This window comes from Chelonia mydas, chromosome 9, assembly GCF_015237465.2.
Source record: "Chelonia mydas isolate rCheMyd1 chromosome 9, rCheMyd1.pri.v2, whole genome shotgun sequence".
Classification (NCBI taxonomy): domain Eukaryota; kingdom Metazoa; phylum Chordata; order Testudines; family Cheloniidae; genus Chelonia; species Chelonia mydas.
The window spans coordinates 66,344,175-66,355,864 of record NC_057855.1 but is presented as its reverse complement, the minus strand read 5'-3'; the positions used below and the strand labels follow the sequence as shown (position 1 = coordinate 66,355,864).

The 11,690-nt window shown below is 41.8% G+C and overlaps 1 protein-coding gene across 10 annotated transcripts in view; it reads left to right on the top strand.

The window, feature by feature from the left end:
• Positions 1-534: 534 nt before the first annotated feature.
• The window catches only part of DIAPH2 (diaphanous related formin 2), an 811,416-nt gene continuing 800,260 nt past the window's right edge, over positions 535-11,690 (top strand). For 3 of the 10 annotated variants that reach the window (XM_043522785.1, XM_037908257.2, XM_043522786.1), the window contains exon 1: positions 646-932. In XM_043522785.1, coding sequence (XP_043378720.1) covers positions 801-932 — 132 coding nt within the window. In that variant the 5' untranslated portion in view covers positions 646-800. Of the gene's footprint in view, positions 933-11,690 lie in introns of all 10 variants that reach the window. The other 7 variants (XM_037908254.2, XM_037908253.2, XM_043522784.1 and 4 more) reach the window with 5 other exon arrangements.

Sequence of the window (11,690 nt, the reverse complement as noted above, 5' to 3'; positions counted from 1 at the left end):
TCTGTTTAGAACTTTGTTGTTTCACTGAAATTAAAGTAATACGGGGCTTGAGAACACATGCTCGGTGAGAGGAACTGCTCCTTGACAAGCCAGTCTCCGAAGTTGTATGGGGAGGGTATTTAGCCCCTTGATTAAGGCTGGATTCTGGAGCTGAGAGAATTAGATTTATTTTGCCCATGTGTTTGGGGAGGGGGGCGGCGTACCCGATGCCGCCCGGTGTGAGATTGTAGCCGTGGTTTGGTTACACTGGGGGAAGCTGTAAAGCACTTTCCCAACTTGGGAAGCATGCCCTCGCAGAGCCGTCGTTTGCAGCGAAGCAGAGCTGACGCTCCTGGGCTGTCTCCGGGTGACCCTGGAGCAGCCACCAGCCGCAAACACGCTGGCTCCCTACGCGCCCTCAGTCAGCAGATGTGACCCGCAAGCTCCGGATCAACTAGATGCCCCGCCCCCGCTGCTGTCGCATCTGTTGCTCGCCGCCCCTCCCCCTCCCGTTCTGCTACGGGACTTCAGGGAAAGGGAGCCTCGGAGAAGCTCGAGGTAAGGGCGGCAGCTTCGCCGTGGCTTCACTTTCGTAAGGGGCATGCGCAGGGAGCTGGCCGCATGCTCACTAGGCCGGCGTTCAGGGGTAGGCACATGCGCAGAAGGGTGCCGAGGGCTCTCTCCGACTGGCCGGAGGGGGTGGGGGGAGAAGGAAGCGGCAGCAGCAGGGAGCCGCCCGTCTGCCCTGCGGCGTGTGAAGCGCCTATGGGGCCCTGAGGAAGCCGCTCGCAGCACAGAAGGCCGTCGCTCAGGGCAGGAGGATGGAGAACCAGGCGGACCCGGGCGCGGGGGGCGCGGGCGCCGCGGGCGAGGACACCCCGGGCTCCGGCAGGGCGAACCTCAAGCGCAGCGGGCGCGCCGCGGAGGAGGAGAGCAGGAACAAGCCCAAGCTGGTGAGGGAGCGGGGGGCACCGCGGGAGCGGGCACGTGCCGGGCGCGGCGGGAAGAGGCTGGAGGGCGTGTGGCGGGGGTGGGAGGCTGGCGTGGGGCAGGAGTCACGCGCTGCGGGTGCGGGTCTAGGTGTCGTGCTGCCGCCGCCCCGGCGGTTGGTCCTAGGGTTTGGGAGCCGGGCGGGTCCTGCGGAGCGGTTTGCGTGCCCCTCAAGCCGTGGGTATTGTGCATGGAAAAGCCCTGCCGGTCCCTGAGACAGCTGTTGCACGCCAACCCTCGCGCCCGCTCGCAACCCGAGAGGAGGCGCGGGGAGGGCCCTGGGCGTGTGGGGTTGAGCTCACGATGCTGTCTTTAAAACACGGCTCCTTCAGGAACGGTTCCCCCCGCGAGACAGGACCCGTGACTCACAGCAACAAGTACGGGTTTTGCCCCGAATCCGCCTGTAAACCTCGTTTGGGCTGCCTCTTTGCAAGGGGCTCTGAATTCAGCCGTGGTGTGGCAGTTGAAGTGATTTCAAGTGCTCACACCAGGGCTAAACTAAGTAATCGCTGGGGTTACCTTTACACTGCGACACCTGTTTTGGGATCAAGAGGCACACTGCTGATTCTTTGATAATCAGCACACCAAGAAATAGATATATGTAGCCAATGCACTTCATAAAGTGCCTTCTAAATGTGAAAATAATAATTTTAAAGTCACCATTGGGGTTCAGTGGCTAACCTGAAGACTCAGAATGTATTAAAATCTAACTTTTCAGCCACTAAGCATTTTTAGGTCTTGTTAATCTTGCATAGTGGAACTTAACCGGTTTCTTAAAGTAGCTGCGTTTACTTATTTCAATCATTATCTCTATGCTTTTGTGTTTCAATTCCCAATGAAGAGATGGAACTGGCACTTACAAAAAGCTAAATTTTACCAGATCCCTACACTGTCAACTAGGAGACTGCTAGATGAATTTACCAGTTTGTCTTCTCACTTGTTAGTGATAAGGGGGCTACGCTGCTCAATTCTCCTTATGTTTATGCTAAAAAAAATTGTAAGGCAATATATGTTGAAATTCAATGCCAACAGGTGTTATGGGAGTCCAGAACTAGGAAATAGTGGTTAGCTTCACTAGGAGGGAGAGATTTAAATGAGTTTTAGGAACATTACTTAGTGATGGAGATGGGTATTTCAGTATTGCTTGGTCCCTGTAGTTTGTCTAATCTGCATGACTATTCCGAGACTCAGATTTGTGTGGAGAAAATCCCAGGTATTTGCCTATGGTAGGTACACTTACTTCCATGAAACAAGACATACTTTTTCAGAGGCACCCTTCTCTCATTCCCTTTCACTCCTTTGCCCGTGAGAACCATGTGTTTGTGTTAGGCCCTTTGCACTCAGTGGAACTGCTCAATGCCTAAAATTACTCGGGTACTTAGTTTTGTAGGATCAAGTACTAAACCTCATTCTTATAAAACTAGCAATATAAAACGTGCATATTAGCTTTCAACTTTTGAGCTTTGTTTGAGAATTAGCATCCTGTTGTTGCAGGGGTGGTGGTGGGGGTACAGAATGCTTGATATACACCAAGCTCGGGGGAGGAGTAAAGGGGAGGGGGTGTAGGGTAAAGATACAACTTGCCACAAGTGGCTGCCTGTGGTGCGTCAGAACTTCCAAGGGGAAATTAGGCTGCACTCAGCTGGAGAGTTGCTCCATACTTTAGAAGAGTAAGCTTGTTAAATTTTGTTGGTTTAAACTGTAGCTGAGAGGAGCTGCTTGCCTCAGTGGATTCAGCCCCCTGAGCTTCAAATGAGTTGTTTCTCATGCACTTAATCTTAATGTCCTTGTCTTTGTACAAGTAATAAAGGTAAGGGAATATTTCAAAAATGGGAGGGGAATTCCACTGTACTTATGATTGTTGAGTTGTCTGAAATTAAATTGTGTGTTTACTTGATAGTTTGGTATAATTGTTTTCTTGGCATAATTGGGTTACTCAGGATCTGCCAAGTTGAGTAAGTTATGCAAGTCATCCCAAACTAATGCCAATAAAGACGCAGTGTGCCTCAGATCTTACAACGTATTTTGTATATGGCAATACATTGTAGAAAAACTGTTTACCTCCACAGTGCCATTCTATAAAACTTGAAATTTGACTTAAATCTGTAAGTCTAGGCTTCCATATTACAGGACCCTGAGCTCAACAGCACTTTGTTAAGAGGGAGAGAAAGTGTGCACTGAAGGCAGCAGGGGAAACTCTAAACGTGATCTGAATAACCTTTCATATAACAACTGTATTAAAGAGTAACATCCCTGCACTTCATAGGCATGGAAGAGAACTGTGTTGCATGTCAAATGCTGGAGTCTGCACTTGGCAATTGTACAAAACTCCTCTTCCTAGCTCTCATCAGAATTTATCATATGTATCAGACCAGTGCCACCATCTCCAAGGTTAGTGGAGAGTTCTACCTTTAGGGAAGAATTAAAAGCTTTATGGGAGCTGCTTTCAAAAATTAATTGGGCATGGATGTTAGACATGGTCCCAGATGAGGTGGACTACCCAGCAACAAATCTGAGGTAGTTTAATCTGCGTGACTGACATATCAAACTGCTATGAAATTCACCCTTGGAATTTCACTGTTTTGCATGTAGGTAAATTGGTTTATGTGACTCAGATTTAGAGCAGTGGTCCCCAAGCTTTTTTTGGTTGTGCCTCCCCTTACCTTGTCTATGCCCCCTGGGGGCTGGGAGCCAATGCTACAGGTGGGGTCGTGGTCGGGAGCTGGGAGCAGAGCCATGCCGAGAGCGGAGCTGGGGCCCTGGCCGGGAGCCAGTGGCCATGGCCTGAGTGGAACTGGGGGCAGAGCGGGGCTGGGTGGCGCTCCCTTCCTGCTCTTCGTGGAGGCTGACCTGTGTCCCTCAGTTGGCGACCGCTGATTTAGAGGCATAGCTGAGCCTAAGCAAGGGTGGTGGATGTTGCTTGTTGATTGGCTACGCCACATTGCTGTGAGCATCCCAGTGATGCTCAGATATGTGTTCACACACTTCTGTTCACCACAGTTAGCCATATAAAGTCTGTGGAGTCTATCCAGCTCATCTTTCTAAAGAGGCACAGTCAAATACAATCGAAGGTCTGACTCTTACCTAAGCTTGTGAGTTAAAACAACCAAAAAACCCAAACCAAAACAAAACCCAAAACAACAACAAAAAACCCTGTGTGAAAGTATTTTGTCTATAGTTTCCCTGGTTGTATGTAGTCAGTTTCCTCTTCATTTGGTTCTCTCAGAAACAGAGAAACTCAGAAAGAAAATGTGACTGTGAAATGCAAATTGGCACCTTAATTGAAGAAAGGTAGATTACTTGAGTATAACATAATTTCACGTGTTGTGAAAATTAACAATAGAAGCACCCAAGTATGTATACATTGGCACTAAAAAAAGGCTTTCCACTTTCTGACCTGTCTACATTTAAAATAGTATAGCTTATTGTTTAAAAATAAGTGGTGTAAAACAGATTTGTTGTTCCTAATGTTGACTTCACAGTTGAGTAATGCTATGATGCAACTACAAAAGCAGGGTTTTTTACATCTGGCATCTGGATCATGGTAAAGTAAACTCTTTTGAGGTAAGCAACTATTGACTAAAATATCCAAGGGTGACTGCGGCTATCCAAATGTTAACTGTTTGAATGTGACATACAGGCATATTCGAGAGAGCTGTTTCTTGACACAATAAATTATATAATGAAAAAGAAATCTAGAACACTATCTCAATTGACTAACTTCACTTAAACAAAAGCCTTTGTAGTGGATGCACAAAGATATTGTCGACAGAGCAAACATAATACCATATGTCAGCAACAGGATTATAAGCAACTATGGTTGACGTAGCTCAGGTATGTCTTAACATCGTAAATGTTAACTTACTCAAATGTTTTGACCTCTCAGCAGGAGCAGTTTAGCACTGGTGCACCTGAGGCCTCTTAGGGTGTGTCTACACAGCGACTAGACATGCATGTCTGGCGCATGCGAGCCGACTTGAGCTCACAGGGCTTGGGGCTATGGGGCTGTTCCATTGCTGCGTAGACTTTCAGGCTCGGGGTGTAGCCTGAGCTCTGGGACCCTATGAGGTGGGAGGGTCCCAGGGTTTGGGCTCCTGCCTGAACCCGGAAGTCTGCACAGCAATAGAACAGTCCCACTAGCCAGAGTCGACCAGCACAGGCCAAATATGGGGTTTTCTTTGCTGTGTAGACTAAAGCAGACCTGGATGGATTATATTATTGGCCATTTTCTGACAAAGTTGATTGGAGCTAGGTATGTAGAGCAGCATGAACTGCAAAGGCATCAACTAGAAAGATATAATATGTCCTGAAGTGTTGATGTAGGTAGGTTTTTGTAGTATGTATCATTCCAGGAGAAATATTAAAATGGGAGAACATCTGATGCACAGATGACCTTCACTGTAAATCTTCCTGCATGAGTTCATGAAGTTTACTGCTGTTACGTTGTAACTGCTGAGGATGACTTTACTGATGAGGCTCAGGTTTTTATGGTGGTTTTATAGAACACAGGATTATCCCGGGCAGCTGGATGTGATGCTAATGTTAAAATCACTTCAGCAAAATATTTAACTTCTTATTGTAAAGGACAGAAGACTTGGAACTTAAGGCTCACCTCTAATTGAGGAGAGCAACTTGATTTGTGGCTTATCTTTTGGGGGCTTTCTTAACTGGAATTTTAAAAATATCAAACTGCTAATTACTTGTTGCATAAAGCCTAACTAATCTGAGGCACTTGGTATCAGGAAGTGCTATTGATGCTAAGAATTCCATAGGATGCTGATTATTCCCTAATTTTTATGGATAAAAACCTACTGTTGGACAAACAAAGCTAAAGCATTTATCCTTCATGCTTAGAGATGGAAGCAAATTGCTTGAAGTTAGGAAGATAATTTATATAGGAGTATGTTACTACACTATTGTCTCCGTGGGTTGTTAACATTTTTTAATGCATCTAATGCTAGCCGGTGACAGACAAGGTACTGGACTACATAATCCAAAAGTTCATACTGGAGTAATTTCACTCATCATTCACTCTCATCTCTTTAGTCATGTTTTAGTTTCCCTTCCTGTTTACTCCACACTGTTCCTGTGATGAGAGAGTGCTCTCTCTGCATGCTCTCCTGGGTCTTGCTTAACTAGTGGTAGTTCTGTTGTTAATAAGTATAAGAAGTCATCAAAGCAGAAATCGATCAGTGTTGGACAGAGGGAGAGGAGCAGAGATGTTAGCGAGTTGCTCTTGAAGATTTTCAAGAGAAAGTAGTGGGTTGCTAATGGGCGCTTTTTCAGGACATTTTAAGTAGATTGAGCGGTATAAAACAAAATAAATGGTCTCTGATACTGTTTCACAAGGCCTGTAGCCATACCCTTTCAAACCTGGCTCTCTTTTGATGACAAAAGGTGAGCAGGGTTGGATATATATGAAAGAAAACCCTACCTTTTAAGGTAACTCCCCCTTGTCCCTAAGATGTTACATCTAGCAGTGGTGGTGGTAGATGAGCAACAATGCCCCAACTTTAGTTCAAGAACTAAGCTGGCATTTAGATTTAGATGAGATGCACAACCATGGCCCTGGCCACCTGTAGTAATTAAACTTCTTTGTAGCATTCTTCATAAGAGCAAACAGTGAAATTTCACTGTTTGGTTTATGCTGTTGTTCTGCCTACCTAGCTTGCTGTGCAGATTCAGTTGGATAACACTCTTTCTCCTTGTCTAAAGAGAAATCATTTGACAACTATTTTGTTGCCGCTTAAAGGTGAAACCCTGTGTACAGGACCCAGTTAAGCACTACGATTCTGTAGGCAGTATTTAGATGTAGTATAGTGCTTAGAGACTTTATAGATCTTGTTATAACCATTCATGTTTTCACAGAGGTTGTATAATATCCCATTACTTAATGCATTTATGTATGTTGATAGGAAAGAGTAGCAAATGTAGACAATGGATAGGCTGAAGTGAAAAGGGGACTTGGGTTAAAAGATAAATGTAGAATATTACCTATTAGTAGCTACAACATAAGATATTGAGGACATAAATATTGGTGTTTTGGTGGTGCCTCGGAGCCTCCCCATGGACAAAGACTTCTTTATATTCAGCACAGTATTACAGATAATAAAAAGATGGCCCTTGCCTGAAAATACTTGGTTTGTAAGGTAACTTTATGAAGTGTACATAGTGTGTGACACTAAATTGAGTAAATGGTTTAAATAAATGGAGTAAATAGCAGCTGTGTTAGTCTGTATTCGCAAAAAGAAAAGGAGGACTTGTGGCGCCTTAGAGACTAACAAATTTATTTGAGCATAAGCATATACGTCCGATGAAGTGAGCTGTAGCTCACGAGAGCTTATGCTCAAATAAATTTGTTAGTCTCTAAGGTGCCACAAGTCCTCCATTTTTAATTGAGTAAAGATTCAGTGAAGAGTAAAATTTCAGTCTTGACTATCATAAGACTGTTGATAGACAAAGTGTAAATCCTCCCCCAGAAGTTCTTAATGGAGTGAGAAATCATGAACCTGTTCTTGAGTTTTGTAAAACATCTTGCATCTAAATCAAAATTATAGTTCTAAAGCAGTGGCTCTCAACCTTTCCACACTACTGTACCCCATTCAGGAGTCTGATTTGTCTTGCGTACCCCCAATTTTCACCCCACTTAAAAACTACTTGCTTACAAAATCAAAAAGTGTCACAGCACGTTATTACTGAAAATTTGCTTGCTTTCCCATTTTAACCATATTATAAAATAAATCAATTGGGATATAAATATTGTACTTAAATTTTAGTGTATATAGAGCAGTATAAACAAGGCATTGTCTGTGTAAAAATTTTACAATACATGTTTCAAATACTGGAATAAGTGTCATAGCTATTGCCAAATCTTACCATCTTTTCAGTGGGGTCTGGTGGTCCTTGTATACAGTAACTTTCTAATACACTCCTCCTATGTCTGGTTCCAGCACTCAAATAAAACACCAGACTGGTTTGCTTGGAAAATGTCATGTTCAGTCAGACTGCAAAAGCTGTTAGTGTGCATCCTTTGAAATATTTAACCGTTTTTGAAGGAAAGCTAACACTCACTGTACTTGCCTTGCTATTTATCTAGTGTAACTAATTTTTCAAAAGAATAGTTTAAACTAACTGCACTTTTTTAAACAATATACTAATAAAACCAGTGATCAGCACATTAAAACAGTTGTTCAGAATGCTTTGAATCCTATTTATGGCTGAAACAAGTAGTAGATAGGTGTGTGTTTTCAAACAGTTTCCTAAAATTTGACATGCAGTTATTTGTTTCTAGTTTTGGTATGTGAAAAACCATTGAGAAATTGGTCAGTCTTTGCAATCTTAGGGGGATCTGATGGTGCAGTGGCAATGATAAAAATGGTGCGAATAGTTGAAACACCAGTGTTTACAACTAGCAAGGAGTATAGCTAATTGTTTAAAACTGAATATTTTGAAGCATGTTGCTATACTTTGACTCAAGCATCATGTATCTAGAACCAAAACTACAGTCAAACCTGGAAATCCATCTTCATGGCTTTAACATGCCCATTCACAATGTATAGATGTGTAAGACTGTCTAGCATTGAGACATATAATCAGTTAAAATAGACAAATCTGCACATGCTCTGTGACTCTGAAAAGGGAATGCTAGTTTTTACTAAGTTACTGAATGGTCTGCTTTTCTCATGTGCAACTGACAAGTTTTCACTTGATTATTCATCATTATTCTTCAGATTTCCTACCACAAGCTGCTTGACAGTTATGAGATGAGTAAAATGAATGAGTGCTTTCTTGCAGTCTTGCATGTATTCTGTGCAAGTTCTATTTAAGTTGAGAGTACATCTAGGCATTTTCCTCTTGATGGCTTTTCTTCAGACAGCAGATACTCATCATTTGGAGCATGTTTTAGGGAAATCTGGAGAATTTGATTATCTTCAGAATCTTATTTTCATGTGAAAGTTGGCGATCAAGAAATTTTTTTAGTGTTTGTGTAACAATTGCTAACATTGCAGATAGACTTGTAATCAAACTTTGGATCAACTTAAACTTGTGTACTACATTGGAATCAAATCTTCTGTTCCTATTTATCTGTATGAAATAAAATAGCAGAACGTGCAAATTTCTTCAGATACTTCCTTCATTTTCAGTTTTCTAATAAGTAGGTAAACCTTAATCTTATTTTGCTGCTCAGAAACTTCGTGCAGCTTTAGTGCAGTGGTTGGTTGCTAACCTTTTATGTAACTTATCTTCTCAGGAGGTTGCAGACACTTTCAGAAAGTTAACGTCCATCCTCTAAAAAATCAGGTCCCTCCAAGAGAAATCTTGAGTCGACAACCCCCAATTGCTAGTCAAATTGGATAATCTTGGGCTAAGATTAATAGGACATATTGATATATAAATTTACTTGGGCTAAATTACATTGCTACACCTTTCACTGGGTTTTTTATTTTCAACTTTAAAAACCATGATAACCTTCAGTGCCAAGGAAGGCTTTGAGATGCACAGACAGTTGCAGTGTGTGCAGAAAATGTATGGACTTGACTTGACTTTTTTTTTTTTTTCCCCTTCTGTCCTCTTTATCAATTTGTGCATAAGTAATTTTGTTTTTGAGGGTGGAAAAGCCTGAAGTTGCATTCAATTAGTATTGTGCTCTCACAACTGTAGCGTGAAGGTATTGGGGAACTGTGAAACCGTAGGCAACTATAATATTATCACAACATCCAAGTGAATCCACTTAAATCAGGTGGTGACTTTGAATTAGGGGCCTCAAGGGGCGGGGGGGAAAGAGAGTTGGTCTTCAAGTTGTATAAGGGAAGCTAAGTGAAAAAAGTATAACACCATAGTTCACAGTATTCTGTTTTTTGGTAACTATTTAAAAAGTGTGTTTTGTTAAATGAGTTGTCCGGCTTGTGTGTTTACTTTAGGACACGTAGCGAGACAACTGGGAATAGTTATAAAAACCCTCCAATACTTTAACACAACCCCCAATACTTTAACAAAACCACATTAGTTTCATACATGTTGAATGCAGTTTAGAAACAGGAAGATTTTAAAAGTAGGGCTGTCAAGCGATTAAAAAAAATTAATCTTGATTAATCGCACTGTTAATAATAGAATACCATTTATTTAAAAATTTTTGGGTGTTTTCCACATTTTCAAATATATTGATTTCAATTATAACACAGAATACAAAATGTACAGTCCTCACTTTGTTTTTATTACAAATATTTGCACTGTAAAAAACAAAAGAAATAGTATTTTTCAGTTCACCTAATACAAGTACTATAGTGCAATCTCTTTATCATAAAATATAGAATTATGTGCAAAAATAACTGCACTGAAAAACAAAACAATGCAAAACTTTAGAGCCTACAAGTCCACTCCGTCCTACTTCTCATGCAGCCACTCTACACTGCCACTTTACAGTGCTGAAACTTTCTTGCTCAGGGGTGTAAAATAACACCCTACTTGCTCTCCGAGTGCTGCAACTTTCAGCACTGTAAAGTGAAGCGGCGGGACATGCATCTATGCTGATGATGGGTTCTTCTCAATAACATCCAAAGCAGTGCAGGCGGGCGCATGTTAATTTTCATCATCTGAGTCAAATGCCACCAGCGGAAGGTTGATTTTCTTTTTTGCTGGTTTGGGCCTGTAGTTTCCGCATTGGAGTGTTGCTCTTTTAAGACTTCTGAAAACATGCTTCACACCTCATCCCTCTGAGATTTTGGAAGGCACTTTAGATTCTTAAACCTTGGGTCAAGTGCTGTAGCTATCTTTAGAAATCTGACATTGGTACTTCCTTTGCATTTTGTCAGATCTGCAGCGAAAGTGTTCTTAAAATGAACAACATGTGCTGAGTCCTCATCCGAGACTACAAAATACATGAAATATATGGCAGAATGTGGGTAAAATAGAGCTGGAGACATACAGTTCTCCCCAAGGAGTTCAGTCACAAATTTAATTAATGCATTATTGTTTTAACGAGCGTCATCAGCATGGAAGCACATCCTCTGGAATGGTGGCCAAAGCATGAAGTGGCCTACGAACGTTTAGCGTATCTGGCACATAGACACCTTGTAATGCCGGCGACAAAAGTCCCATGCAAATGCCTGTTCCCACTTTCTGGTGACATTGTAAATAAGAAGTGGGCAGCATTATCTCCTGTAAATGTAAACGAAGTTGTTTGTCTTACTGATTGGCTGTGCGAGAAGTAGGACTGAGTGTTCTTGTAGGCGCTAAAATTTTGCATTGTTTTGTTTTTGAGTGCAGTTATGTGACGAAAAAAAAACCCCTACATTTGTAAGTTGCACTTTCACGATAAAGAGATTGCACTACAGTACTTGTATGAGGTGAAGTGAAAAATACTGTTTCTTTTGTTTATCATTTTTACACTGCAAATATTTGTAATAAAAAATATAAAGTGAGCTTTGTATATGCCTGTGTATATAAAGTGAGGTGTTTGTATTCTGTGTTGTAACTGAAATCAACATATTTGAAAATGAAGAAAAACATCCAAAAATATGTAACAAATTTTAATTGGTATTCTCTTGTTTAACAGTGCGACTAAAAGCTTACTCATGCATAACTTAAAGTAGACACACTTCTTTAACACTAAACTTGCTGTCCTGACTGAGAACTTACATAGAAATACTATACTACATGTGTAAAATTAGGGTTGCCCACTTTATAAAGATAAGTAGCTGCAGTCTCTTCAAGTGGCTTTT